Source organism: Gekko japonicus, unplaced genomic scaffold, assembly GCF_001447785.1.
Source record: "Gekko japonicus isolate JY-2015 unplaced genomic scaffold, Gekko_japonicus_V1.1 scaffold1994, whole genome shotgun sequence".
Lineage (NCBI taxonomy): Eukaryota > Metazoa > Chordata > Lepidosauria > Squamata > Gekkonidae > Gekko > Gekko japonicus.
Genome location: NW_015163661.1, coordinates 272,338 through 300,229, shown reverse-complemented (window position 1 = coordinate 300,229; position 27,892 = coordinate 272,338). Strand labels below are relative to the sequence as shown.

General features: G+C 50.5%; 1 protein-coding gene across 2 annotated transcripts in view; it reads right to left on the bottom strand.

The window, feature by feature from the left end:
• Positions 1-6,789: 6,789 nt before the first annotated feature.
• The window catches only part of AP2M1 (adaptor related protein complex 2 mu 1 subunit), a 48,986-nt gene continuing 27,883 nt past the window's right edge, over positions 6,790-27,892 (bottom strand). The window contains exons 4-11 of one of the 2 annotated variants that reach the window (XM_015407726.1): positions 22,507-22,512; positions 21,111-21,246; positions 20,874-21,015; positions 14,309-14,428; positions 13,178-13,313; positions 11,623-11,720; positions 11,340-11,451; positions 6,790-7,954 (exon numbers count right to left, since the gene is read on the bottom strand). In XM_015407726.1, coding sequence (XP_015263212.1) covers positions 7,820-7,954; positions 11,340-11,451; positions 11,623-11,720; positions 13,178-13,313; positions 14,309-14,428; positions 20,874-21,015; positions 21,111-21,246; positions 22,507-22,512 — 885 coding nt within the window. In that variant the 3' untranslated portion in view covers positions 6,790-7,819. The remainder of the gene's footprint in view (positions 7,955-11,339; positions 11,452-11,622; positions 11,721-13,177; positions 13,314-14,308; positions 14,429-20,873; positions 21,016-21,110; positions 21,247-22,506; positions 22,513-27,892) is intronic. The other variant, XM_015407727.1, reaches the window with a different exon arrangement.

Below are 27,892 nucleotides of genomic sequence, written 5' to 3'. Positions count from 1 at the left end.
TCCCCCGTCTGAACGCACCCTGTGACTCCTTTGGGTAGTGAAGGGTGGGGTATAAATCCAATGTCTTCTACAGTTACAAGAGTCTGGACTTTCTAGAGGCTACCAGGCTGACTAGAACAGTTGATATGTTCCACAGCTGAAATACCAATTGCAGGCGGAATAGCAAGGGACTACAAGGTATCCTCAGACACAGAGAACGCCTCCCATGATAGGAGGCTTACACATCAGGAAATGAGTTGGCTACCTAAGACACCTTAGGGCTCCATGGACAGCAGTGTTCCCCCTAAGCTGAGTTAGTGTGAGCTAGCTCACAGTCTTTTAGCCTCCGGCTCACAGTTTTTTAGCCTCCGGCTCACACATTTTTGTCTTAGCTCAGGAAGGATGGTTTCAAAGCAAACTAATTTATGCAGCACCAAAATTGCCTGCTTACAACTTTAATGCCAGCAGCTCACAAAGTAGATTTTTTGCTCACAAGAGTCCACAGCTTAGAGGGAACATTGATGGACAGTGCAGTCCCGTTTGCGCCACAGTGCCGTACAACAGTACTCAAGAGCTGTATCCAGAGATCATTTGGGGGGGGATCGTGGGGGATCGCAGTTCCCCCGGGTGAGGTACGGGGGCGGGGCACATGACGAAGCCCCGCCCCCTGCTTCCGGCCGCCCCGCTTCCGGCCCTCATTCAGCCAGGAGGAGGCAGGAGAAGAGGGAGGGGAAGTTGCTTCCTCCCTGCCTCTCCCCACCCCTGCCTGCCTGGGGCCAGGGAGGGCCTTCACGGGGCTTCCTTGCACTCCCGCCGGCCGGGACCGTTGGGGGCGGGGGGTGTGGCCTTATGACACACTTCCGGTAATGTCAGGGGGGGTGGCATATGCTAATGAGTTATGCTAATGAGTTCCCCTAGCTCTTTTTCTACGAAACGACCCCTGGCTGTATCTAGTGGACTGGCTTCTACAGCCTCAGAGAGCTTGACTACTGCCGTTGACTACACAGAGCGGCCTTTGAAGACGATCTTGAAGCTTCAGGGAGTACAAAACACAGCTTGTCGACTGGAGATATGACCGTGGCACTCCCATTCTAATCCAGCTTCATCGGTTACCCACGTCCTCTGCATTCAGTTCAAATTGGTAGCAATGACCCTGAAAGACTTGTAAGACACATGTCTGAAGGATCATACTCCGCAGGGCCTGTAAGGCAAAGATGTTCTGCCAGGCGTTTGGTTGAGGACGGTGAGGGCATCGGTCATGATCTGGGCTGTGCAAGCAAAGGCCTGGCAGGCCCAGGGAGCCCGACTAGCAGTGAAAGGAGGCCAGGCCTACAACTCCCAGAAGCCCCTGAGAGGTTTTGGCGCCAATTGTAGCCAATCACAGAAAAAGGGGACTTCTAACAAAAGAGCTGGTACAGAAGCAGAGCCGTTCTTTCTTCCAAGAGAGCAGGGCCAGACGGAAGGCTGCTGCTGGGAGAGGCCCTCACCCTGAGAGGAAAGGTGAGCAGACTGAGGCCCAACTGAGACAGCAGACTAGGGACTGTGAGTCTAGTCACGGTAGGGCATTTGGTTTCTTTTCTCTTCCCCCACTTTTCGCTATTGTTCTTGCCAGGGCTTTTTTTTTGTAGAAAAAGCCCAGCAGGAACTCATTAGCATAATAGGCCACACCCAACAGCAGGAACTCATTAGCATATTAGGCCACACCCTGACAGCACAGCTCATTCGCATATTAGGCCACACACCCCCATGTTACCAGAAGCGTGGTCATCCAGCCACACCTACCTTTTGCTTCTTATTCTCTTTATCTTGTTTGTTGTCAAAACCCAGGGCTTTTTGCATGTTAGGCCACACACCCCTAATTGTAGCCAATCCTAATGAGTTTCTGCTGTTGGGTGTGGCCTATTATGCTAACGGGTTCCTGCTGGGCGTGGCCAACTTGGGAGCCAGCCGGAACGCCATTCCTGTGCGTTCCTGCCCAAAAATAGCCCTGGTTGTTGCACCTTAAAGGTAAAGGTTCCCTTGCTCGAAAGCCAGTCGAGTCCGACTCTAGGGTTGCGGTGGTCATCTCCGTTTCAAAGCCGAAGAGCCAGCGCTGTCCGAAGATGTTTCCGTGGTCATGTGGCCGGCATGACTAAACACCAAGGTGCACAGAACGCTGTTACCTTCCCACCGAAGTGGTACCTATTTATCTACTTGCCATTTCTTGCTTTCAAACTGCTAGGTTGGCAGGAGCTGGAACTAGAGACGGGAGCTCACCCCGTCATGCGGCACTCGGGTCAAACTGCTGAACTACCGACCTTCCACAGCCTGCAGTTCAGCGTCTTAACCACTTGAGCCACCGCAGCTCCTCTGTTGCACCTTATTGTTTCCTATATTTGACTGACCTGTAAAAATAAACCTTTTCTTTGTTGTTTACTCTGCCTGGTCCTCACATCTATTATTCGGCCAAATAAGGGAGATCTGAAGGTCTTGGGAGGCTGCTCTGGGCCTTCTCAAGAGATCCTAAAACCAGAGTGGTGGCAGCGTCAGGTGACACCCCACCCGAGCCGTGACAGCATCCATCTAGCAGGCACTCCCCCCCTCCCCCGCAAGGTGGTAACACAACTGCAAACTTCAACCGCCATCTGTTCAATTTCGAATCGATATTAGAATTTTATTGTAGCTTTTAAATGTTTTTAAATGTGTATGTTGTTCTAGTGTGTCGTCGTATACCACCCTGAGCCCTCCTTCAGGGAATGGGAGGTATAAAAATGGAAAATAATAATAATGACGATGATAACCTCCTGTTAGGAACCTGTGTACCATTTGAGAGCTTCCCAGAAACCTCCCACTCAGTTATATCTGCCACACCTCAATCTTGGGCCAGTTTGGTGTAGTGGTTGGGAGTGCGGACTCTAATCTGGGAGAACCGGGTGTGATTCCCCGCTCCTCCACGTGCAGCCGCTGGTGTGACCTTGGGTGAGTCACAAGTTCTCTCAGAGCTGTCCTCTCAAGGGCAGTCCTCGAAAGAGCTCTCTCGGCCCCACCAAACTCGCAGGGTGTCTGTTGTGGGGAGGGGAAGGGGAAAGTGACTGCAAGCCGCTCTGAGACTCCTCCGGGTAGTGAAGGAAGGGGTCTAAATCCAATCTGTTCTTCTTCTCTTGGTTGTGGCACCAGCCCCCTGAAAGAGCCTTCTCTGAGTGGGCCAGGAGGACTCTTACACTAGCCCAGGTCCAAACACTCTGCAAAGCTGGGGTTTCTTCCAAAGGACCTCCAACGGTGGGTGAAGAGGGCTCTGAAGCGGCTATAGCAAGCGTATTAAAGATGGTTCTGTTTGTCATATTTGAAACCTAATAGTGGGTCATCATGGGGGGCAACAAAGACCAGTTGCCCTGGGGTGGTTCTACCATTGTTGGGGTAGCTGCTGGTCTACTTACCAGCTGTCTCTATGCTCTCCTTGCTTCCCAGAAGCCACAAGGGCACTCCCCCCCCCCATTCTGTCAAAATGTTTGAGGAACATAGAAAGCATGAACTGAAGAAGGGTCACAACAGCAACATTAGGTCAGAATCTGCCTCTTGAGGTACTGCTGAAAGCTTGCTCGCCACGCCTGTTTCCTCCAGTTTGGTGTAGTGGTTAGGAGCACGGACTCTAATCTGGGAGAACCGGGTTTGATTCCCCACTCCTCCACTTGCAGCCGCTGGTGTGACCTTGGGTCAGTCACAAGTTCTCTCAGAGCTGTTCTCTCAAGGGCATTTCTGAAAAGAGCTCTCTCAGCCCCACCTGCCTCACAGGGTGTCTGTTGTGGGGAGGGGAAGGGAAAGGAGTTTGTAAGCTGCTCTGAGACTCCGGGTGAAGGGCACGGGGTATAAATCCAGTCTCCTTCTTCTTCTTCCAGAGTCTGTATGAGGCTGAAGTGCATGCAGTAGGACAGGGTTCCCCAACAGGGTGCCCACAGACACCTTTCCTGGTGCCTCCTGAGTGTCTTTGGAAAGTGGGAGGGGCCACACAAGGGCTGTTGCCCAGCAGGTCTTCTGATTGGCTGTGCAGATTTTGAAGCCGCTGCCACCACAGCACAGAGTCCTTCCGCGTACGCTTGAAGATAAGCTGTGCACATGCAAGGTTTCTCAGCAACAGGTTCATTTTAAGATGCACCTTGCTCAACTGCTCCTGCCTGAGATGTAGGCTTCGAAAATGGGCTGCCTGCCAAAGTCTCCCAGACGTTATGAGAGTTACACCAATAAAAATTAACAACTGAAACTTCTATTGGAAATAACAACACTTTAATAAGACATGTAATTGGATGTAATGACTCTAAAAATCTATGTCATCGGAGATAATGAAATGTTTGTAATTAGACGGAAACAATGAAAAATAAAGTGTTAAAAAGGAAAATAAAATAAAAACACTTTAGTAAATAATAACATTGATACTAATAAATTCACAAGTTACAGGATACCAGTCGCCAACAATCATTGTCTTTATGTAATTATTCTGAATGTGTTTATAGGCTGTTCTAGCTATTTCTTTATTTGATGAACTACATCCTATTGGATTAGTTGGCAACTGGTGTCCTGTAACTTGTGAATTTAATAGTATTGATGTTATTCTTTACCAAAGTGTTGTATTATTTTCAATAGAAGCTTCAGTTGTTAATTTTTATTGGTATAACTTACATAACGTTTAGGAGTCTTTGACAGGCAGACCATTTTTGGAGTTTCTTCATCGAACCCAGCAGCTCTTCGACGCCGTTGTTGTCTTTACTTGAGATGTAGGCTTGGCAGCCCCCGGGCCTGGGTCGGGGATCCCCTGGTTAAGGGGCTTCTCCCCACTGCAGGCTGGCAGGGGAAGCCCCACCCCTAAACAGGGACATGGCTGCATAACGCCAACGCGGTGACGTCACGCAGAAGGGACATCGCGCAGGGACGCTCTGGTATTCGGGCAAACTTGATGGTTTGAGGGCAGGAAGAAAACCGCTTTGCCCAAATACCAGAGCACCCCTGACCCCCGACCCAATGACATCACTTTTGGGTAATGCCCCCCCAACCCCCCCCACTGGAGCGACGAGGGGACCTGGTGACCCTACTGAGCTGTCGGGGAGCTACTATTGGGAGACTTTGTGGTTGGCTCTGCCTACCATCCAGTGTCAGAATTCCAAAGGTACTGCAGGCTCAAAAAGGTCGGGGACCCCTACGTTAGGATGTTAACGCCGCCTTCACAAGGTAGCACTCCTTCCCCCGAAACCCAAAGTGCACAAGGGCAGACGGAATCCGTTCTAAAACAAGTCGCATTTCAGTCAACGAAGAAAACGTCAGTTTGCGAAAGCTCTTATTTACTCGACAAGCAATTAAAATATGGAACTCGCTACCGGAGGATGTAGTGATGGCCACAAGCTTCAGAAGGGGATTGGACAAGGTTGTGGAGGAAGGGTCCACCAGTGGTGACCAGAGGGCCTGATCCGAATCAGCTCTGCCGAGCTGGAACTAGAAATGGGAGCTCACTCCGTCATGCAGCACACTCGGGTCTTGAACCGTTGAACTACTGAACTTCCACAGCCTGCAGTTCAGCGTCTTAACCACTTGAGCCACTGCAGCTCCTCTGTAATTCTGCATTTGGGATGTTGGGGGGGAATGTGCGAGAGTATGTGTGTGCCTGCTTAGCTTCATTGCTTAGTAACTGTTTTCTTAAGGGTGCCTTCCATATGCTGGGAAGACACTAAAGCACCTTGGTGTCTGTCTGTGCTTGCAGGCCTTAGATAAGGAATTGTAGGTTCACAGGTGGGTGGGGTGTGAAAGTGCACTTATTTAGGTGGGCTGAATGAATTTGTGGGTTGGGCGGGGCCGGGTTTGGGGGGGGGGGGGAGCTGTTTGAATGGGGTATAACTTTCAGGTTGGCGCCTGTTTCAGCAGTTCTGACACAAAAGCGTCTTAGCTTGTAGCGTCACTGTATCTCAATAAACAAATCACTGAAAAGAGAGTGTTGTTGAGACTGAAGTTTGCACAAGAGTCTGTCATTTGCAATTCTTTGAGGTCACACGGTGAGGCTTCTCTGACATCCCCCATGGGAGACAGCAAATAAGTGCTTAGCTTCATTGCTTAGTAACTGTTTTCTTAAGGGTGCCTTCCATATGCTGGGAAGAGACTAAATCATCTTGGTGTCCGTCTGTGCTCGCAGGCCTTAGATAAGGATTTGTAGGTTTACAGGTGGGTGGGTGTGAAAGTGCACTTATTTAGGTGGGCTGAATGAATTGTGTGACTGGCCAGGCCCGGATTTGGGGGGGGTTTGGGGGGGGGGGGGAGCTGTTTGAATGGGGTATAACTTTCAGGTTGGCGCCTGTTTCAGCAGTTCTGACACAAAAGCGTCTTAGCTTGTAGCATCACTGTATCTCAATAAGCAAATCACTGAAAAAAGTATGTTGTTGAGGCTGAAGTTTGCACAAGAGTCTGACATTTGCAATTCTTTGAGGTCATACAGTGAGGCTTCTCTGGCATCCCCCGTGGGAGACAGCAAACCCCATGGGAGACAGCAAATAAGCTCTACTCAGTTTGCAAGCCTTGAGTATGTGCAAAACACTACAGAGTAAGAGATGTGTACATGGATCTGATTATGGCTCTTGATGCAACAGCATCAGTACCTCTGCCCTCTTGTTGCAGAGTCATTGGTGTGCAGTGCAAGACTGAGCAACATTGTTTGGCGCTCTGCGCATTGGTGGCACAGGTCTATTTCAGTCCATCTCTCTTAGCCCCTAACTGGTTGTGGGGTAGCCATCTTGCTGAGGCCTCTGCCCCTAGCCCACCCCCCTTCAATTAACGGCAGCAATCCGACCCGCTGGTTCTACATACTTTTATTAGGTTTAGAACTGGACAAATCACAAGTGTACAAAATGGGAGAGTCACGCTATTGAAGCAGAGGATTGTGGGTCGCAGCAAGCGTCTCTATTGACCAAAAAGCGTTCAGCGGGAGAAAAGCGTAAGCTGATTGGACGAGGACGGGGAAGGAGAAGACGCGCGACTTAACTGACCGACTGTGGATTGCAGGGAACACGTCCTGCGCTTGGTGCTCTGACCCTAAGTCAGCTTGCTAGTTTGCTTTTTAAATTCCTTTTTAAGATTTGGGCGTCTAACTTCTGAATTGGTGGAGAAGGAAGGCGCTGGCTTAGTCAGCTATCGGTGCTGTAAGGACCTCTGCCCTTCAAAGAGTTTGAAATGCTGTCCCGTCTCCCCAACCTCTAGCGAGAAAAGCCAACCCTCAGCCTTTTTGGTCACAAACCTTCCCAAAGTAGGACTCTGTGCTAAAGCTGCTGTAGGAAAAAAACACAACAACAACAACAACAGAAGGGCGGTGGAGGGAAAGGGACAGCACACACCCCACTCCCACCCCACAGCAACAAACCACCACACAACAGCCAATAAGCAAGTACAGTAGCCGGAAATCAACTCAAGGTTTGTCCAGTCTATGGTTCTCAGACCTATTCTACGGGTACATACGCACGAGAACTTCCCAAAAATACTAGGGCTATGATGCAAGTAGTGATACCAACGGAAGAGGGCTCGTTACACGTGGACGTTCCCTAGGAGGGCCACAGAGGGGGTGGTGGGTGGCTAGACCGGCCCTTTTCAGGTCCCGGAACAGAAGCAAAATGCCGGGCCAGGCTCTTTTGGAGCTGTCTGGCTTCGGCTGTGACGGATCGGAACCAAAACCTGAGCGGGCGGCACTGTCCTTTTGTCCAGAGAGGAGCCGCGGGAGTCTAGCTTCCGGCCTCTGGAGAGAGGAGGAGGGGCCAGAGAGATGCTCTTCAATTGTACTTTGAGACCGAGGGAGGCTGGCCGGGGAGAAACGAGGGAGCCGGGCGGTCGCGCAGGGCTAGCATCTCGTCTCGTAGATCCCGCTCCTGCCGATGTACCTCACCCATTTGATCACGTCGTGGTCGCTGTAGTTCAGCTTTGGCTCAAACACTTTCAGGTAACGCACCTTCAGCCCGGAAGGTGCAAATGGGACCTGGAGACGGCAGAAAACGAGGAGAGGGGGACATTAAAATCCTGCATCTCTTTTGTGTTCAGAGTAAAGCATGATCCTGGAGAAACTATCCACAGAAGCGGCCGACTCTGGTTCACAATCACTCTAGCTCCTTGACAAAAATTACTTAATTTACACTGGTAAAGCAGCTCCGTATATTGAGGGAAGGGGGAGGGAAGAAGGTAATCTTTCCTTATATATAATTCAGTAGTGGGGTGGCACTTTCTGAACATTCCACACGCCCCTAAATCAGTTGGCTCCATGAGGTGTTACTCAGAAGCTGTCCCTATCCACTGGCTGCGTTGCCTCAGTCCCGCCCACAGAAGCGGCGCCCACCAAAAGTTTCCTCAGAAGACGGTTGCTTCGCTCCGGTGAACACAGCTACTGTCTTTGGTCTCCTCGCCAGACGACGATTGATTCCCTCAGGGTTACAAAACCCACTGTCTTTAGCCTCCAAGCCAAGTTTTCTGAGGCAACACTTTCCAGAACAGAAAAAAACCCGCCAAGGAAACAGCTGTCAGCGTGGCGGGGGGGGGGGGGGGAACCAGCCCAAGTTATCACAAAAAAAGCCAGTGGATACACACACAAGCAACGATAGAGGATGGGACCAGACACACACAAAACAGGAAGCCAAAATCCCAAGGTATGCTGCAAAGCACAAATAAAGCCACAGTCACAGATCGTGTGACCTTGGACACCAGTGATTGTGTAACATAAGGTATGTGAGACTTTACTTCCACATTTGTGCCTTTCTATTACATGCTAATATGTACTTAACCTGCTTCCAGCCTATGCATTCGTTACACATCACATCTTTCTAGAGTTCGCTGTATTGCTTTTACAACGCGCTTTACTGCTAGTACTGAAGATAATACTGATGGTTTTTCCTTATGCTTCTGATTCAGCCAGCAAGGACAGGAAGCCCAGTTTGAAAAAGGTCTCCATATTCAGTTTTGGAGAGGAACAGAATGTAAATTGCTTTTAAAGCCCATTTGCGTCGGGAGATAAAATCCCAGCAGATTTCTCAAGAATGACCGATACAGACTTCTATATTTTCTAGGGAAGAAGTCTGCCAGCACTCCAATTATGTACATTATTCCTTGGTTGTCTTAACTGAATCATTATCCAGATGCACGCCGCAACTTTTTGAATAATTTCGTTTGTGATTGGAAGTTGTAGAGGCCATTTCTTATTTAGGCTATTTACAGTACTCTTCTCTCACTGAGACTACAGGTAGCTGACACAGGATAATAATACATCCCGAGGATGGAAATTGATTGAACGCTGTTCAGAAGTGACATGGCTGTGGTCACACACACTGAATAATCCACTTCCAATCCACACTCAGTGCACTTTCCAACTGGATTTTACTGTGACCCTTTCCGCCCTCTCCTTTCAATCCATGCCCGCTGCGGTGTCCTCCAAGCAATTCCCCACTAAAATAGAATTCAAACTTTTTTAAAATCCAGAGTCCCCCCCCTCCCGTTCTGCACTAAAATCGAATCCAACCTTTTTATCCCGCGGTTCCCCCCTCCCCACCATTCTGCATTACATTCCTTCCCTTCAGCGGTCAGGCCCGGTTTCAGCCTGTCGTTGTCCTGGGTTATATGGATGCTGTTTTGCCATGGACTTAAATTGCCTCGACTCGGACACTGAGAAAACCTGGTAAAAGGTAAAGGTAAAGGTCTCCCTTGCTCGAAAGCCAGTCGAGTCCAACTCTAGGGTTGCGGTGCTCATCTCCGTTTCCAAGCCGAAGAGCCAGCGCTGTCCGAAGACGTTTCCATGGTCATGTGGCCGGCATGACTAAACACCAAGGCGCACGGAACGCTGTCCCCTTCCCACCGAAGCGGCACCTATTTATCTCCTTGCAATTTCTTCCTTTCGAACTGCTAGCTTGGCAGGAGCTGGAACTAGAGACGGGAGCTCACGCCGTCTTGCGGCAACTGGGTCTCGAACTGCTGAACTACCGACCTTCCGCAGCCTGCAGTTCAGCGTCTTAACCACTTGAGCCACCGCAGCTCCGAGAAAACTTGGGAGTGGCAGGCAAATGCGGAAAGGACCTGTGTGAACGGGCAAAATCCAGTTGGAAAGTGCACAGAACGTAGATTGAAAGGGGATTATTTAGTGTGCGGGATCGCAGCCGGCGTATCAGTAGTTTGTATCCATGCTTGTCCAATACCTATTCTGGATTCTTAAAACACAGTGTCTCACTCGAAACCTCTGCTGACTTTGCACTCTGCTGTTTTGTAACTACAGATATTACTGCTGGAGTTGAGCCCTGACGTGGACGGCCCAGGCTAGCTTGAGCTCATCGGATCTCGGAAGCGAAGGCCCAGGTTAGTATCAGGAGGACCACCGAGGAGGTCCAGGCAGAGTCCCGACGCAGAAGCAGGCAACAGTAGAACCACCTCTGAACGTCTCTTGAAAATGTCGAGAGGGCGTGTGCGACTGCAATAAAAAAGGCCAACGCTATGCTGGGGATTATTAGGAAGGGAACTGGAAACAAATCAGCCAGTGTCATCATGCCCCTGCATAAATCGATGGTGCGACCTCATTGGGGATACTGTGTGCAATTCTAGAGACCACACCTCAAAAAGGATATTAGAATCATAGAATGTTCGAGTTGGAAGGGACCTCGCAGGTCATCTAGTCCAACCCCCTGCACTCTGCAGGAGCATGGCCGAAAGATAACCCTACAACGTACCCGGAAGATGGTCATCCAGCCTCCGCTTGAAAACACCCAGTGAAGGAGCATCCACCACCTCCCAAAGCAGACTGTTCCACCACTGTGACAGTTAGGAAGTTTCTCCTGATATTTAGCCGGTATCGACTCCCTTGTAATCTCCACCCACTAGATCTAGTCTTGCAATCCGGAGCAAGAGGGAATAGATCCGCTCCATCTTCTACATGACAGCCCTTCAAATACTTGAAGACTGCAATCATGTCCCCTCTAAGCCTTCTCTTTCCCAGGATAAACACCACAGCGAGCGATTTGGTTGCTGCATAAATTAGTTGGCTCTAGAGCCCATCCTTCCGGAGCGAAGACAAAAATGTGTGAGCCGGAGGGCTAAAGAACTGAGCTGGCTCACGCTAACTCGGCTTAGAGGGAACACTGGCTGTGACTATTTCTCCAGCTCTTCAGGGTGTGTGTGTGTGACATTTATTTGATTCAAAAGACTTCTTATCCAGCCTTCCAGGCCAAACAAGCATCAATTAAACACATTAAGGACAGAGAGTAACAATGCCTCTGCTCACTCCACAGGAATATTGCCAGCCAGTTGCTTTTGTCCCTTCGGGAGACAGAAGTCGTGCCTCGGTTGCAGCAGCCCCGGGCCAAGTTGCCTGGGCTAACCCGAGGCCCCCTTACCTCAAAGTTCATGGAGATGGGTGGCCGGGCCCATTTCTTCTTGTCATTGGTCGGAAGCAGTTCTATTTCCGCACTGATCTGAGATTCCTTCATTCCCGCCATGCGCTTAATCCTAAGAGGGGAAGAGAGAGAGAGAGAGAGCGCTGGACTCGGAAGCAATACCACATCCCTCCACTGCTCAACTCAGCTGGAAGCTGGGCATGGAGGCTATTGGTGACCATGGGAGCCCGTGGCAGAGCCCACTAAGAAGTCTGTGCCGAAGATGTGCCAGAAGCCCACTTACTTCCACACAATGGCATTCTCACTGGCCTTGTATTTCGCCTTCCCTTTCATGCAGATGACTTGTACGCCACTAGTGTTCAGGGGTGTGGGGATTCGCACCTAGAAGACAAAATGGTGGATTCTTTTTGGCTGCAGGTGCCAGTGAGAAAAGCCATCTCCTGATCCACAAACAGAATGCTTACGTATTCACTGGGATGCCTGAATGGGAAAACTCAGTCGAGTGGAATGGTGCTACAGGGTTAACTTGGCGGGACCACCAGAGATGGAAGGACATAAGGACACCAGAAGGGCCCTGCTGGGTCACACCGGTGCCCCATCTAGCCCGGCCTCCTGCCTCACACAGTGGCCAACCAGTTCCTCTGGACGGCCAACAGCAGGGCATAGAGGCCGAGGCCAACCAGTTCGTCTTAACAGCCAACAACAGGGCCTAGAGGCCGAGGCCTTCTTAAGAGGAGCCCTGCTGGATCAGACCAGTGGTCCCTCGAGTCTAGTATCCTATCTCCCGTAGTGGCCAACCAGTTCGTCTTAACAGCCAACAACAGGGCCTAGAGGCCGAGGCCTTCTTAAGAGGAGCCCTGCTGGATCAGACCAGTGGTCCTTCGAGTCCAGTATCCTATCTCCCGCAGTAGCCAACCAGTTCGTCTTAACAGCCAACAACAGGGCCTAGAGGCCGAGGCCTTCTTAAGAGGAGCCCTGCTGGATCAGACCAGTGGTCCTTCGAGTCCAGTATCCTATCTCCCGCAGTAGCCAACCAGTTCGTCTTAACAGCCAACAACAGGGCCTAGAGGCCGAGGCCTTCTTAAGAGGAGCCCTGCTGGATCAGACCAGTGGTCCCTCGAGTCCAGTATCCTATCTCCCGCAGTGGCCAACCAGTTCGTCTTAACAGCCAACAACAGGGCCTCGTTTTAACAGCCAACAACAGGGCCTAGAGGCCGAGACCTTCCCCTGATGTTGCCTCCTGGCATTGGGATTCACAGTTTGACTGCCTCTGAACTTGGAGGTTCTCTATATAATCACCACTGACGGAGCTAAGAATCTATCTAATCACCTTTTAAAGCTATCTATTCCTACGGCCGCCACGACATCCTCTAGCAGCAAATTCCACATTTTAATCACTCCCTGTACATAGAGGTTATCACTCTCTGCACAAAGAAGTATATAACCTACTGCCCGTCAGCTTTATTGGATGCCGAGTTCTAGTGTTTTGGGAGGTGGAGAGAAATTTGCAAACTCTCTGCACCCTAGGACATTCTTCAGAGATTCCCTTGACAGGGGGAAAAAAAAAGGACTTTATGTTCAAAAGGGACTTCACGTACCACTGTGGCCACAGCCATCACCAATGAAGCCTCTCACAGTCTTTATCAAACTGTACAGTGAATATGGCAGCCACCGTCATCCAACGCCAAGGCGCATGCAGTATGCTGTTCCTGTCCCTGGACACACGCACCTTCCCTGGCCTACGCAGACGGCTGTGCTGCACCCGTTTCTAGAAGGGAGGTGCCGCGCATACTCCCCACCGGCACAGAAGGCTATGCTCGTGCCCTTGCCAGTCTCACCTCTATCTTCTGAGCCAGGAGGGAAGGCTTAAAGTTGGATTTGATCACGACCTTCACCTCCAGCTTGGTCCGGCCGACCTCCCGCACCAGGGGGATCACCCGGAAGGGAAGGATAATGTCCTTAGTGGTTCGGTATCTGTGGAACAAGAGTGAATAAAAGAAATAGAAGAAGAGATTGGACTTCTACCCCGCCCTTCACTCAGAGTCTCAGAGCGGCTTACAAACTCCTTTTCCCTTCCCCTCCCCACAACAGACACCCTGTGAGGTAGGTGGGTTTGAGAGAGCTCTGACACACACTGCTCTTTTTCAAGAACAGCTCTGATGGAACTATGACTCGCCCAAGGTCATCCAGCAGGTGCAAGTGAAGGAGTGGGGAATCAAACCGGGTTCTCCCAGATTAGAGTCTGCACACTTAACCACTACACCAAACTGGCTAGAAGAAGTAGAAGGAGGACTGGATTTATACCCCGCCCTTCACTACCCGAAGGAGTCTCAGAGTGGCTCCTTTCCCTTCCTCTCCCCACAACAGGCAACCTGTGAGGGAGGTGGGGCTGAGAGAGCTCTGACAGAAACTGCTCTTTTTCAAGAACAGCTCTGACAGAACTGTGGCTTACCCAAGGTCATCCAACAGCTGCAAGTGGAGGAGTGGGGAATCAAACCGGGTTCTCCCAGATTAGAGTCCGCGCACTTAACCACGACACCAAACTGGCAAGAAGAAGTAGGAGGACTGGATTTATACCATGCCCTTCACTACCCGAAGGCGTCTCAGAGTGGCTTACCATCTCCTTTCCCTTCCCCTCCCCACAACAGACACCTGTCAGGCAGGTGGGGCTGAGAGAGCTCTTTCAAGAACTACTTCTGAGAGCTCTGAGAGAACTTGTGACTGACCCAAGGTCACACCAGCAGCTGAGTGTGGAGGAGAGGAGAGTCAAACCCGGTTCTCCCAGATCAGAGTCTGCGCTCTTAACCACTACACTAAATTGGCTCTCGACACACTTCAGTTTGAAGAACAGAGGGGGGATGTGCCATGCCTTCACAATCAGCCGCCTTGCCCAAACCTACGGATGTCCGGCGCGCCCCCTGCGAAGTGGCTCCCGCGGAACGTCCGCCACCCGTCCCCACTGGCCGTACCTCATGAGCTCAAACTCTCCATCTGGGGGTATGAAGCTGATACTCCTCTCCGAGTCGAACTTGCTGAGTCTCACGCACTGGTGGAAGGTGCAGTCGTCGATGGCGATGGACTGCTTCCCGCTAGGACACAAGGAGGCGTAAGCAGAGTCAGAGCAAGCCGCCGTCTCCGACAAGCTTTGGGAGTGAGGAGAGTGTGCGGGCACTGCTTGGGCTAGCGGAGGAGGCCAATGCTACTCTCCAAAGAGCAGTTTGCCATCGCAGGCTGAGTCGTGAAGTGAGAAAGACAAAGGACAGCCGGCCGGAGGCCTGGCATGTGTCACGTCAACCGTTCCCCCCACTGCCAGCAGGGAAGGTCGGCCCCCCCTGCAAGCCGGAGGAACAGACTTCATTTCAGTGTTCGCCAGTGGCCACCAAGCAAAGGTTCGCCCCTGCCCTGCCTGCAGCAGCTCATTCGGTGGTCGGCTACGTTGCCTCTTATCTCTGTCAACTTCATATTCCCAAACTCCGGAGAGCCCTTTCTACGGCCAGAGTCAATGTACTTGTTATCTGGCTGCTTTCAGGGTGCGTCCTTCTCTGATCGATGTTGCCCATGCACAAACTGTCAGATTGAAATGATCTCCCATGTAGTAGTAGTAGTAGTAGTAGTAGTAGTAGTAGTAGTTGGATTTATATCCCGCCCTTCACTACCCAAACGAGTCTCAGAGCGGCTTACAAACTCCTTTCCCTTCCTCTCCCCGCAACAGACACCCTATGAGGCAGGCGGGGCAGAGAGAGCTCTGACAGAAACGGCTTTTTTTCAAGGACAGCTCTGACAGAACTATGGCTTGCCCAAGGTCATCCAGCAGCTGAATGTGGAGGAGTGGGGAATCAACCCCGGTTATCCCAGATTAGAGTCCGCGCACTTAACCACTACACCAAACTGGCTAACCACTACACCAAACTGACTTACAGTGCCCCTTCTATTATGCACTACGCCTGGAATTCTTAAACCTTATTTTTGACTCAATTCGAAGAGTATTCTGATGGTTTAAGGATCCTTACTCTTCTTGATCATCCAAATTGTGAGATAACCGAAACTGTTGCGAGATTTCTTTCTGGCGCTACTTCTATTAGCCTTTTACTTAATCGATCTGTTTTCTATAGCTGGCATATTTATGTGGCAATTCCTTTCATATCTTTCTTTTTTGGGGTAGTATTATTTTAGGACACTGTTGTTATTGCTGTATATGAGTTTGCGCATGTTATATGCCAATAAAGGTAGTTGGATTGATTTGAGTTCATTTGGGGGACGGAAGCCCAGACTGTCCAGCCAACGCACGCTGGTCCCGATGGAGACCCTCTGCGGGCACTTCCTTCTACCGCCAACACTCTGGAAAGCCACACACTGCGGCCCCTCCGGTTGAAAAAGGCCGGGGGGGGGGGGGGGGAAGAGCGCCGGAAATGATCTAAACCCTGCCAAAACGCCACTGCAACTCTTGCCTAGAACAAGGGTTGAATGGGAGTGCGCGAATGAGACCCCCAAGCACATGAGTCGTTCACGGAGGATGTGCCGGAGTAGAGAAGGGTGGCTGGGTTGCTCGGACGAGAACTGTGCACCCAAGACGGAGATGAGAGGTCAGAAGCCGTTCGCTTCGTATGCAGAAGAAGAGGAGATTGGATTTATACCCCACCTTTCACTTGGAGTCTCAGAGCGGCTGACAATCTCCTTTGCCTTCCCCTCTCCACAACAGACACCCTGGGTGAGGTCGGTGGGGCTGAGAGAGCTCTTTCGAGGACTGCTCTTTCAAGGACAGCTCTATGGCTTGCCCAAGGTCATCCAGCAGCTGCATGTGGAGGAGTGGGGAATCAAACCCGTGTCTCCCAGATTAGAGTCCGCACACTTAACCACTACACCAAACTGGGTTTGGTGACCTGGGTTACCTATATCTGGGCGTGTAAGAAAGAAGAAGAGAAAGAAGAGATTGGATGTATACCCTGCCCTTCACTCGGAGTCTCAGAGCGGCTGACAGCCTCCTTTCCCTTCCCCTCCCCACAACAGACACCCTGTGAGCAGTGCTCCCTCTAAGATGAGCTGGTGTGAGCTAGCTTACAGTTTTTTAGCCTCCGGCTCACACATTTTTGTCTTCCCTCAGGAAGGATGGCTCCAGAGCAAACTAATGTATGTAGCAGCCAAATTGCTTGCACACAACTTTAGAGCCAGTAGCTCACAAAGTAGAATTTTTGCTCACAGGACTCCACAGCTTAGAGGGAGCATTGCCTGTGAGGTTGGTGGGGCTGAGAGAGCTCTTTTGAGGATGGCCCTTGAGAGAACATCTCTGAGAGAACTTGTGACTGACCCAAGGTCACACCAGCAGCTGCATGTGAAGGAGTGGGGAATCAAACCCGGTTCTCCCAGATCAGAGTCCACACTCGTAACCACCACGCCAAACTGGCACATGGTTAAAACCAAGCTCGAAAGCTAGTCAAATCCGACTCTAGGGGGCAGTGCTCATCTCTGTTTCCAAGCCAAAGAGTCAGCGCTGTCCGAACTATTTCAAAGGGAAGCTGAAGGACTGGATCGATAGCCTACGTCACCGGCTTGGCTCTCTCATGTGGGAGGAGGAGGAGATTGGATTTATACCCTGCCCTTCACTACCCAAAGCAGTCTCAGAGCGGCTTACAAACTACTTCCCCTCCCCACAACAGACACCCTGTAAGGTAGGTGGGGCTGATAGAGCTCTGACAGAAACTGCTCTTTTTCAAGGACAGCTCTTATCAGAACTACGGCTTGCCCAAGGTCATCCAGCAGCTGCATGTGGAGGAGTGGGGAATCAAACCTGGTTCTCCCAGATCAGAGTCTGTGCACTTAACCACGACACCAAACTTTACTGAGACTGGATTTGGTAATCTGTTTTGCACATCCTGCCATGTAATCCTGCTCTACTGGAAGCCTCTTTCCCATACATATGCGGGAGGCAGCTTGGCCTTAGCCGTCACTGCTCTAACTTAAACTTGGCTTGTGGCGCAGCACACCCTCATCCAAAGGTTTTCAGAAAAAAACGAAGACCACTGGCCGCTCCAGTGCGAGGCCCCGCGGGTTCTTAGAACTGAGGTTGGAGGAGAAGCCTCTAAGCGACGCCGTTTTGATTCGTCTCCCCCTTTAAGTTTTGTAGGCGGCTTCCCCCTCTCGCTTGTGTACTTTGATAGGGGCGTTCTGTGCCGTTCTGCTACTCAGCCTGCGCAAGAAGCCAACTACAGCCGTTTGCCGGGACTACGCGCCCCCTACTGGAAGCCTTACGAACCTCACCCGTCTCGCTCAGGTGTGTTGCCGTGCCAGCGGGAAGGGTCTTCGGTGGGCTTAGCGGGTGGCGGCTCAGCCTTCACAGGGGGGGGACCCCGTGTGGAAGTGTCCAGGGGGGAAAAATGGTGGCACATGCACAAGTCACACGAAAGCGAAGAGATGGGGAAGGGGTGAGGAGTGCGTGCACACGGCGGTTAAGCGGGATTGTTATCTACCTTCCTGTTTCACTGGAGTCAGCAGAACACAAGAGAAAAAAGAATTCAGTCACGTTAATGGAGAAAGGAAGGAGGGGGGGCTGAGAGCCGGCGCACGTAATCCGTCTCAAAGGAGGGACGTCTGGGAGATGGGGGGCCATGAAACCCTAAGCGAAGCTACCGTGTGAACGAGCTGGATTGTGCCACTCTGCCTCCCCTCTCCCCCGAGAAGAGGGCAAACAGATGCACCCCACCCCGTCGCGGGAGCCAGGGACTACTGAATCCAGCTTCGGAGTCTCCCGTTTTACTGGCAGTAGTGGGGATTAACAGGGGAGAGGAGGAAGGCACCCGGCTTGGCCCCGTTGCTTTCCAGGGTCGCAGCCCGGAAGTAGGGCTGACGAAGACGCCCTGCTCAACAAACGGGGGGAACGAGCCCAGCTGAACAGGTCATTCGACAACGCCGCCTGCCGCTCATTTCCACCCACTGTCTTGGGCCGCCGTAGCAGCAACAGAGATGCGGTGTGTTTCACACAATAAGCCCCAAGAGAGAGGTCAAGGAAGAAGTCACTGAGAGCGGCACACAGCTTGATAGCACCAGTTCAGGGTCTGCAGGACTTGGTTTCTCAAAAGAGAACAGCCGTGATAACCTAACTAATTAATTAACCATTCTTTTTATATCTAAATGAACAGCGCGTTACATGTGACATGTGAAAAACTGTATTACAAACTTGTGTCTTCTTCTCTACAGTTTAAAACCTTTACAGGATTCAATAATAGGAGGAAGAGAAAGAGGAGGAAGAAGAAGAGATTGGATTTATACCCCGGCCTTCACTACCCAAAGGAGTCTCAGAGCGGCTTACAGACTCCTTTCCCTTCCCCTCCCACAACAGACACCCTGGGAGGCAGGTGGGGCTCAGAGAGCTCTGACAGAAACTGCTCTTTTTCAAGGACAGCTCTGACAGAACTTATGGCTAGCCCAAGGTCATCCAGCAGGTGCAAGTGGAGAAGTGGGGAATCAAACCTGGTTCTCCCAGATTAGAGCCTGCACACTTAATCACTACACCAAACTGACTCTCTCTGCACCAAACTGACTCTACTTCAAACTGGCCTCTACTTCAAGCCCTTCTGTGTAGAGAGTTCGTCAAAACAGGAAGGGTCTTCTTAGAGAGGAGAGCATTTCACCTCTCATTAGTGTATCCTAATTAAAGGAACATCAAGTCCTGCTGACACAGAAGCCTGTGTGAAGACCGTGTTTCAGGAATTGTTTCAAAGCAGGAAAAGAGCGTGTTCCAAAGATTTTTCAAGGATTTTTCAAAGCAGGATACAAGACCATAATTTGCAAATTAATAGCCGAAGTTTAAACACGAAGGCTGCTCTGACAGAACACCCTTCCCGTTTGTAGTACAATTTTTGCTGGTTTCCTTCCTCGAACGCAACGACCTGGCGACAGTGATCCACGCGATGGTCACCTCAAGACTGGACTACTGTAATGCTCTCTACATGGGGCTGCCCTTGTTTCAAATCCGGAAGCGGCAGCTGGTGCAAAATGCCACCAGCTCTAGGCGGGAGCACATACAGCCTGTGCTGAAGGCACTGCACTGGCTGCCGATAGCATACCGGATTCGTTTCAAGATGCTGGTTCTCACCTTTAAAGCCCTATATGGCCAGGGATCCACATACCTAAGGGACCGCCATTCCCCACATGTTCCACAGAGAGAACTGCGGTCAGAGGCCTAGAATCTGCTGGCCCTCACGGATCTCAAGGAGGCTAGGCTGTCGACGACCAGGCCCAGGGCCTTTTTGGGTGGCCCCATCCTGGTGGAATGAGCTCCCGGAGGCCCTGTGGGACGTTTTACTGTTCCGCAGGGCCTGTAAGATGGAGCTCTTCCGCCAGGTGTTTGGGAGCCGCCGCCACCAATGAAGAACATCGGTTGGTTGAAAGTGAGAGGGCCCTGGACTCTAGAAATTGCCATCAACAGCCTCGAGAACAGTGTGGCCTGCAAGACATTCAAAATGAACACTGAGAGAAGAGAAGAAGAAGAAGAGGAGATTGGATTTATACCCCGCCCTTCACTACCCAAAGGAGTCTCAGAGCGGCTTACAAACGCCTTTCCCTCCCCCTCCCCACAACAGACACCCTGTGAGGTCGGTGGGGCTGAGAGAGCTCTGACAGAAACGGCTCTTTCTCAAGAACAGCTCTTATCAGAACTACGGCTTGCCCAAGGTCATCCAGCAGGTGCAAGTGGAGGAGGGGGGAATCAAACCCGGTTCTCCCAGATTAGAGTCCGTGCACTTAACCACTACACCAAACTGGCTCTCACTCCAAGCAAGAACTTTGCATACTGGCTACTGGCTGCTACGGTCATATGAATGCCAACAACAACCACTAGCACTTTGCTATGATTTTATTATTTGTTTTAACTGTAATTATGTTTTTAATGTAACCAGGGGTCATTTCCTGCAGGAGCGCACAGGAGCGGCGCTCCGGCAGTAAAGAGCCCAGGGGACGGGCACATGCAACAAGCCCCACCCCCTGCTCCCAGCAGCCTTCAGTCAGACCAAGAAGCAGCCAGGTAAGTTGCAGAGCTCCCCCTGCCCCCCCCCCCGGTCAAAAGCAGTCCAGTGGCACCTTTAAGACCAAGTTTTATGCAGGTACAAGCTCTCCCTCCTCTGTGAGGACAGATCTGCATGTGCCCCCCAATAGCTAGCAATCCAAAACAGTCCAGTGGAGCCTGAGTGGTGGGTGTCGCCTTCTGACACACTTCCGGTGATGTCAAGGGGTGTGGCATATGCAAATAAGTTATGCTAATTAGCTCCTGCACCTCTTTTTCTACGAAATGACCCCTGAATGTAACTATCTGCTTTAATGTAAGCCGCCCTGAGCCGGCTCCAGCCGGGAGGGCGGGGTAAAGATCTGATAAATAAATGAACATGTAATGTACTGTTCATTTAAATATAAAAAGAACTGTTAATTAAGTCAGGTTACCACGGTTGTTCTGTTTTGACGCATGTGTTTCCGTGATTCTCTCTCCCTGTTTGTTCTGTGACCTTGGTTTCTCAGCATCCCCCCCGTTCTACGCCTTGCTCTCACCTTTTCCCTGTTTCGTCCGCAGTCCCTTTGCCCTGCTTCTCAATCACAATCTTGTCGTTCATGCCGAACTTGCACTCCGGCATCCCGCTGAGATAGCTCTTCATCACCACCCTGCCGGAGACGTGGGCGCTCAAGACTTGTCCTGGAAGGCAGAAGAGACGCTGCAGCGCTGCAGAACGAAGGGGACGGGGAGGAGATACGCTCGGTCGTGCCACGCCCGGCCGTGCTCCCGTTTACCTTGTGGCGACATCAGCAGGTTCACGCTTTCCAGCACGTCCAAGAAGAGCTCGTTGCGGCGGTATTTGATCCCTTCACGTCTCCAGCCGATCTGTCCGGTCACCTGGCTGGTTATCTGAGACTGTTCTTCTTTCGTCTGGAGGACAAACGGAAGGACACGGTTCCTCAGGAAATGAAGGGGTCACAGGCAGCCCCACTAAAGTACAAGATGGTCCAGCAGTACGAGTAGTTGCTACCGAGAGATGTAAATTTCTCGGAATTCTTGAAGCTCTTGGGGCGGATCTTCTTTTTTGGGAAAAATTCCAACATCTAAGGTTTACTGTCCTATCAAACCTAAATCCGCTTTAACATGAGACGCACTATTTATAACTTAGTTACCACATGAAACTACTATTTGGCCTACTTATGGAATTATCAAGATTCTTCTTCTTCTAGAAGAAGAGAAGAAATTGGTTTTACACCCTGCCCTTCACTAGCTGAAGGAGTCTCAGAGCGGCTTACAATCTCCTTTCCCTTCCCCTCCCCACAACAGACACCCTGTGAGGTAGCAGGGGCTGAGAGAGCTCTCTCGAGGACTGCCCTTGAGAACAGCTCTGAAAGAACTTGTGACTGACCCAAGGTTACACTAGCAGCTGCACGTGGAAGCGTGGGGAATCAAACCCGGTTCTCCCAGATTAGAGTCCGCCACTCTGAACCACTACACCAAACTGGTGTAAAAGTAAAATTGCAAATACCCCCAGGACTCAAGCAAGAGACAACTGCTAATTGCTACACCCTGACACCGTCTTAGCACATTTTACTCATTTCAAAATAAAATGCATTTCACGGCATCAGCGCTCTACAAAGTTCCCTATTTTTTTCATTGCAAAAAACCTGGGGGGGGGGAATCTTCAGATAATAAACTTTTCCTGAATTATTCCCCCTCCCCAGGTATTCTTATCTCTACTGTCATCACAAATGCATTTATACCATCAATTATTCAATACAGTTGACTGGTCATCGTGAGCGACCACAAAGCCAGCTTGTACGGTGCAACCATCTGGAGTTTTAAGACTTTGAAGTTCCGTCTTCTTGGGTGGAAAGAAAATTTGTTACAGCCAAGTTTATTTACTGGATTAGATTTCTTGACCGCCCTTCCCCGCTTGCACGGGGCTCAGGGCGGTTCACGGCAAATTAACTCCGTGTCCAGCAGAAGAACTGCGCAGAACTGCGAGTTTCGATACCGCCGTGTTGGGCTTTCCCCATCCTTCACACACTCGCAAGGCCAGAGGGCTGCCAGCCGCGAAGAAGCACCCGGCTGGGCCGTGCTTCTGAAGACGACTGTGCCAGCAAACGCTCTTAAGGAGACCAGCCGGCCATCGAGAACTGACAGGGCGCGATGCCAGATTTGTCCTACCTGATGCTACGGGCAGGTCCAGTCACACACGCAGAGAGCCAAAAAACAGATGCAAAACAGCAAGCGCGGCACACACAGGGTTAAGACGTAAGCAGGTCAGCAGACGGGGAAGGAGGAAGAGAGAAGAGTGTGTTAGGATTGCGGCTGTCACCACACTTCTCATTATCTACTCAGTTAATAAGCCGGACGGGGGGGGGGAGGGCCACACTTCCATCTGAACTCAGGAGCAGCGGACTTCGGCAAGGTGACAGAGCTAACAGGGGTCTACTACGGGAGGAGGATCGGGAGACAAGGCCAACCCACTGCCTTCGCAACTCAGGCAAACTGGAGGCAAAGCGCTGGGAAAAGGCAGGTCTTGCTGCCTTGGAGACATCTTAGTGCAGGATTGTTAGGGTAATCCAAAGCTGTACCAATTATTGACTGTGTTCCTGGTCTCAAAGGGGTAGGGGCAAGTCCTCACACCAGCCATGTGTTGACTATTTCAAATGACCTACGAGACCGCCTCTCCCCATATAAGCCCCGGAGGACACCGAGGTCCACAAATCAACATCTGTTAGAGGTTCCCGGCCCCAGGGATGTCTGACTTGGCTCGACCAGGGCCAGGGCTTTTTCGGCCCTGGACCCCACCTGGTGGAATGAGCTCCCGTGTGAGAGCAGGGCCCTGCAGGACTTATTGCAGTTCCGCAGGGCCTGCGAGACGGAGCTCTTCCACCGGGCATTTGGTAGAGGCTGCGGACGTCCCTCTTTTCCTCCCTCCAGCTTCTCTGGCCCCAACTTTTCCTGCTCAATTCTTCAGGCCAATTGTCCATCGGTGGCCTGATTTTGATTCGTCATCTGACAATTTTTATAATTATACGGTATCTTACGGTTTTAGGTGTAAACTGTTATTTTAATATTGTTTTAATTGTGTATTAAATGTTGTACACCGCCCTGAGCCCATTGGGGAGGGCGGTATATAAACCTAATAAAAATCAGTGCTATGGAATAGAGAGACTGCTTAAAGTCGCTCTCCCGTTACACCCCGTCCCCTGAATTATCCCATAAGTAATTGCTGTCTTTTTAAATGAGACCGTAGGAGAACCATAGACACAGATGGCTGGACAGTCCTCGTTCTCTGACAGTTCGGAATCAGCACTTTATGGTGAAAAGTTATCATGAGCCCTCCTGTCCATGAGCATAACTTAAAATGCCACAGGCTACAAAACTTCGTGGAATTCCTAAGGTAGCAAGCTACTCACTCAACGCACCAAATGCACACGGGTTATCTCTTAAGCACGGCTGTGAAAATGGAAGTCTGTGCATAATTTATGCTAGCCCTTAGTCTTTGTTTTATACCAGTCAGATGCTAAGAAGAAGAGATTGGATTTATACCCCACCCTTCACTACCCAAAGGAGTCTCAAAGCGGCTTACAAACTCCTTTCCCTTCCCCTCCCCAAAACAGACACCCTGTGAGGTTAGTGGGGCTGAGAGAGCTTTTTTGAGAACTGCTCATTAAAGGACAGCTCTGACAGAACTACGGCTTGCCCAAGGTCATCCAACAGGTGCAAGTGGAGGAGTGGGGAATCAAACCCAGTTCTCCCAGATTAGAGCCCACACACTTAACCACTCACGAGTGGCCTGAAACGGCAGCACAAGGAACACGGCAACTGACTACAGAACGGTCTGAGTCTGTATCTCTGCGTTTGTGTCTCCAACCTTATCATTACCTCAGCCTGCAAGGATGAGCGTGTCTAGAGCCGTGGCCCCGCCTATGTCGAATCTGCTGCCTACTTACTTAAATCACCTACAGTCTGCCTTTGCCGCTTAGACTCAAGGCAGATTACACGACTACAGAAATGCAATGCGAATGAATACAAATACAAACAATGTATGGGAATGATGACCGAACTAGAGAAGAATGCAATGGAAAATATCTTTCATCTCCCAAAGACAACTGAAGTGGCCAGTATATCTGTCAGCAGGGGTCATTTCCTGCAGGAGCGCACAGGAGCAGAGCTCCGGCAGTAAAGAGCCCACATGCAACAAGCCCCACCCCCTGCTCCCAGCAGCCCTCAGTCAGAGCAAGAAGCAGCCAGGTAAGTTGCAGAGCCCCCCAACCCACCCCCCAACCCAAAACAGTCCAGTGGCACCTTTAAGACCAAGTTTTATTCGGGTACAAGCTCTCCCTCCTTTGCGAGGACAGATCTGCACGTTCCCCCCCCCAACAGCCAGCAATCCAAAACAGTCCAGTGGAGCCTGAGCGGTGGGTGTTGCCTTCTGACACCCTTCCGGTGATGTCAGGGGCTGTGGCACATGCAAACAGGTTATGCTAATGAGTTATGCTAATGAGCTTCTGCACCTCTTTTTCTACTAAATGACCCCTGTCTACAGCAGACATCCCCAACATGGTGCACGTGGGCGCCACAGCATCCACAAAGCGTTTAGAAGCCGTCCTGTTAAACAGCTCTTCTGCCTCTTAAAGTTACACATACCTCATGCCCTAACAATTTGCGGTTGGCTTGGCGCCTCCCGCGGCAGCCCTTCTGTTGCAGCGCCCACCACTCTGTGTCAGAATTCCAAAGGTGCCCTCGGGCATCAAAAGGTTGGGGACCCCTGACCCGAAGCGAGGACCCACTGCTAACAAAAGCCTCCCAGACCCAGTGTTCTAAGATAGCTTCCTCCCCTGGCCCTTGGCCAGTCACGGAATCATAGAATGTTAGAGTTGGAAGGGACCTTGCAGGTCATCTAGTCCAACCCCCTGCACTCTGCAGGAGCACAGCCGAAAGAGAGCCCTACATACCTACAACATACCCGAAAGATGGTCGTCCAGCCTCCGCTTGAAAATGTCCAGCGAAGGAGCATCCACCACCTCCCGAAGCAGACTGTTCCACTGCTCAACCACTCTTACAATTAGGAAGTTTCTCCTGATATTTAGCCGGTAATGACTCCCTTGTAATTTCCACCCATTAGCTCTAGTCTTGCAATCCAGAGCAAGAGAGGATAGATCTGCTCCATCTTCTACATGGCAGCCCTTCAAATACTTGAAGACTGCAATCATGTCCCCTCTAAGCCTTCTCTTTCCCAGGCTAAACATATCCAACTCTTTCAGCCTTTCCTTGTAAGACTTGGATTCCAACCCTCTCACCATCCTGGTTGCCCTCTTCTGGACACGTTCGAGCTTATCAACATCCTTCCTAAAATGTGGTGCCCAAAACTGGACACAGGACTCCAGGTGAAGCCTGACCATAGCAGAATAGAGCGGAACTACCACCTCCCTTGATCTGGACATAATGCTTCTGTTCATGCATCCGAAGATTGCATTAGCTTTCTTCACAGCCACATCGCACTGCAGGCTCATGTTTACCTTGTGATCAACCAGAACACCCAGATCCCTTTCACAGGTGCTGCTGTCAAGCCAAGTCCCTCCCATTCTATATCTGTGCCTTTGGTTTTTTTGTACCTAAGTGTAGGACTTTGCACTTATCTCTATTCAAATTCATTTTATTTGTCTCGGCCCACTGTTCCAGCCTATCTAGATCATTTTGAATCCTGACTGTCTTCTTCAGAATTAGCAATCCCACCCAGCTTCGTGTCATCTGCAAATTTGATAAGCATCCCCTCTATATCTTACATACATATGACTTTTGAAGTCATAGAGCAACTGCCTGCTCGCTCATCCCAACCTCAAGTTACTGCATTGTGCAGAGGGAAATGGTTGCCGCCAATGCTCCCCCTAAGCTGTGGAGTCTGGTGAGCAAAAATTCTACTTGGAGAGCTACTGGCATTAAAGTTGTGAGTGTGTGATTTGGCGTCTGCATAGATCAGTTTGCTTTGGAGACGTCCCTTCCTGAGCCAAGACAAAAATGTGAGAGCCGGAGGCTAAAAAACTGTGAGCTAGCAGGCGATGCGGACTGAAATCACACTGGGTGGCTATCCTGGTTACTCCACTGTCAAGACCAGTGGTCTTTAAAACCAGTCCTGCTGCTCAAGACTTTCAGCATCTGTCTATTAAGCATCTTCTCATACACACACACACTAAAAATACCCCAGGAACAGTGTACTTGTATCTGTAAAACTTCCGTGGACTCCCGCCGCACAGGGCTCTTTTTGTAGCAGGGACTCATTTGCATATTAGGCCACACACCCCTAATGTAGCCAATCCTCCAAGAGCTTACAGAGCTCTTCTAATAGGAGCTACTGTAAGCTCTGGGAGGATTGGCTACATTAGGGGTGCGTCGCTTAATATGCAAATGAGTACCTGCTACAAAAAGAGCCCTGGTTATGTCATGGTCTTGCCCATTGTACTGGGAACTGAGATGTAAATTCTTGACTGCAATAACAGATTAATTGCAGAATTTTCCTGACATCAATAAAACTAATGGTTCTGCTGTCAGACACCGTCCCTACGGTTTCCTATAGGGTAAGCACTCTTCGCCTTAGCGGCTAGTAAAATCAGGGCCGAGAACATATAAAAATGAAATTGAACTGGAAAACAGCAATGGAGAACAGCAGTGTTTGAGGCTGTGTGTGTGTTTCTGGAGATGGGTGTCTATATTTGAGATGTTAATTCATTTAAATACTGAATAATGTGCAGAGTTTTAGAGGTTGTTATAAGTTAAATCGAAGTCAAATTCCAGTGTTGCAAGTTGTCTAATTTGTACATTGTTTTAAACTGTAATACCTAATGGCTACACAATACATTTTACTTAGTCCAGACCAATGTTCCCTCTAAGCTGTGGAGCCTTGTGAGCAAAAATTCGACTTCATAAGCAACTGGCAATGAAGTTGTGAGTGAGCGATTTGGCTACTGCATAAATTAGTTTGCCCTGGAGCCGTCCTTCCTGAGCTAAGACAAAAATGCGTGAGCCGCAGGCTAAAAAACTATGAGCTAGCTCACACTAACTCAGCTTAGAGGGAACACTGGTCCAGACACACACACACACACACACAACCAATACAGACTAACAGGCAGCCTAAAAGAAGGGCAGGAAGGGTAAGGGATGCTCAGATTTCATATTTCAGCCATGGTTACCTCTCTCCTGCCCCAGAAGTGACACCACCCTTCCCCTGTAGAAGGATTATTAAATGCAGGAAGAGGCCCTCCACATCTGGTCTCAACCACTTCCTGGTGGAAACTGCCTGAGGAAGTAGAGTTGAAGCTCTCGTGACTAGGAGGAACATCTGCTCCTGGAGCGATTTGTGGTATATCCATGACATGTTGAGATTGCAGCACTGGAATGCGGGGGGATGGGAGAGGAGGCTGCCTTGAAGGCCTTACAATATCTTGTAACGACGGCTGAGGGGTGACATGATTGAGGTTTTTAAGATTACAAGACTGGGACCCGCGATACTCGCGGGGGGGGGAGGAGAGCTCCGTCTCCTCCATCCCCCCCCCTCCCTGTCCCC